Consider the following 2642-nt stretch of genomic DNA (forward strand, 5'->3'; position numbering starts at 1 on the left):
TTAGAGACCAGACAAAAACATCAAATTTGATCTTTCCTTCTACAGTTTTAGTTTTTCATCCTCAGATATGAAATAGGTGCCTAACATATCCCTTGTGATGTGACAGAAATACCATGAAATTACCAACATTTTCTTCAGCCACAAACTGCTGGGAAGAAAAAACAAGACGGTTAAATTTAAGAGGCACCGCAGTGAGTGAAGCCTTGGTTCACAGGCAGGCGTTTTTTTTTTTGTTTTTTTTTTAGCCTGGATGTTGGTGTTGGACACGTTGTCAAGGGTCGGGGTAATTGGTTCAGCCTGTCTGGGTTCAGTTCAGACTTGTTGCGTCATGCTGCTGCTTATTTTTGCCAGCCAGTGACAAAACCAGACAAAGGAGAGAAAGTGGTGGGTGAATCTCTGAGTTGTAAACATTTGTGACATAATCTCATTTTTTAAGGTTACTTGCAAAATAGTAGTGTCAGCTTAAAAAAATAGTTTGATCCAATGGGTGGTTTCTATTTTTATTGTTTAATTTTCAATAAAGACAGTCAACCGTTCTTCAACTGCTCATCTCATAGGAAACAGTCAGCCCCTAGTGGCAGACCATGTGAACTGCATTTCACGATCATAATACACATTTTCTCCCCATCAGTAAAAGTAAAACACCTTTTTTTAGCATATAATTATTTGAATGTGACACCTTAAAACATCTGGAAATTGTACCCAAGGATGAACTAGACTTGTGGGGGTCTTATCCTCATGATCTCTTTGATGATTTCATTATTTTTATTTTTTTTTTCAAAGTAAAGACAGTATTTTTGGCATGTTAGCTTAAGCCAGTGGTTCCAAAACCAAGAACATATAACTTTATATTTTTGTTACTCTGAGGATATCATTTTTAAATATTTGATCATGTTGTGATGAAGTACTCAGTAATTGATTAGACTTTTTTGCAAAATACTTTTACTTCATTAAACATTTAAAAATATATGTTGAAGTGCCACTCTTGCTGAAGTACAAATCTTGGGTTCTCTACCAACCTCAGTTTTTTTCTAATTTAAATTGCTTATATTAGAATCAAATACTGGACCCATTTGTCTTCTGTGAATTGATGGCATGATCTAAAAGAACTAAACTGGCACATAACCGGTTTTTGTTTGTGGTGGTAAACAGGCTGCAGATGTTTGTGTTCTTTGCGTGCAACAAGGAAACACCTGGGAGACGCACACAGATCCGTTAAAACATGTTTTGTTGACTTCAACCACAAAGTCAGAAAGAGACATTCAATTCTCTTGGAATGTAAAATTTAAACATGTATTGAACCCAATTAATCAGGTTTTGACTTAGATTTCCTTAGACCTTAAGTAAGCTTGCATAATCAGAAGACATCAAATTAAAAGAAATATTCAGACACCAAGAACTACAGACTTAAGCCTCAAAATTACAATTATTGCAATATCATTTATCAATTAAGGACAAAAAGGGTATTTAAGTTGATTTTTTTAAAGCATGGTCTCTGTTATTTATGCAGTCATACCAACAATGTTAGCTTGTCTCTTTATGCTACAGCTTATCCAATTGCAAAACTAGGTTCCACATTATAGTTATAAACCAAACTCTTAAAATTTAAAGAAAATAAAGGTGCTCCTTTATTTTAGCTTAGTCATACTCAAGATTACCAAAACAACCACTGTGTGCCATACAATTTCTACTAGTAGCAACATTAAAGCAAAAACAACTCCCTAGTAACAAGACTGAAGTAAATTTCATCCCATTAAAATAAATTTTAGCTAGAACAGACCAGGAAGTATCACAGTAAGATTTCAATAATTACCTTCCAAAGCTGTACCGTTAGCATGGCCAAATCACACAATTTAATGGCCTGACAATTCAACTCCCAACTGTTTAGAAATGACCAGAGTGCTAACTAGGATAATTAGCTCCCCCCAGCATTTTTATCGCTAGGACTAGCAAGTAGCATCAGCTACTTTGAGGGCAACAAGTACTATATGGACCAAATTAGAAAAAAAAATGTCTTTATTAAATAGACAAGGCAAGTAGTGCGAGGCAAGACAGTAGTTCAACAGAAAAGTTGCTCTTATGAGTGGATGGGTGGCCCTTAAAAGGGCCTTTGGTTTAGCAGTCATTAGCCAGCTGGCTAGTACTCTTGAGACTGAGAGGAGGCCTTCTTTCCCGCTTTCCCGGAGCTCGGAGCGGACTGACCGGTCTTCTTTGGCAGCAACACGGCCTGGATGTTAGGCAGGACTCCGCCCTGAGCGATGGTCACGCCGCCGAGCAGCTTGTTAAGTTCCTCGTCGTTGCGGACGGCCAGCTGGAGGTGCCGGGGGATGATGCGGGTCTTCTTGTTGTCTCTAGCCGCGTTGCCAGCCAGCTCCAAGATCTCGGCAGTTAGGTACTCGAGAACGGCGGCAAGGTAGACCGGGGCTCCGGCACCCACTCTCTCAGCGTAGTTTCCCTTGCGGAGGAGACGGTGGACACGGCCCACGGGGAACTGGAGACCGGCACGAGAGCTGCGGGTCTTAGCCTTAGCGCGGGCCTTGGCTCCGGTTTTTCCTCTTCCAGACATCTTCTTGCTGTTTCTTCAAGTTGCAGAATTGTAAAGGTAATTCAAACGATAAGAAAAAAAAGGTAGCGATGACCTG

General features: G+C 39.7%; 1 protein-coding gene across 1 annotated transcript; it reads right to left on the reverse strand.

Moving 5' to 3' along the window:
- Positions 1-1998: 1998 nt before the first annotated feature.
- h2ax (H2A.X variant histone) lies at positions 1999-2642 on the reverse strand. The gene has a single exon (XM_014983561.2). The coding sequence runs from the start codon at positions 2564-2566 to the stop codon at positions 2138-2140; it is 429 nt and encodes a 142-aa protein (XP_014839047.1). The 5' UTR covers positions 2567-2642; the 3' UTR covers positions 1999-2137.

Source organism: Poecilia mexicana, unplaced genomic scaffold (genome assembly GCF_051168715.1).
Source record: "Poecilia mexicana isolate PSO_F unplaced genomic scaffold, ASM5116871v1 scaffold_14, whole genome shotgun sequence".
Classification (NCBI taxonomy): Eukaryota; Metazoa; Chordata; class Actinopteri; order Cyprinodontiformes; family Poeciliidae; genus Poecilia; species Poecilia mexicana.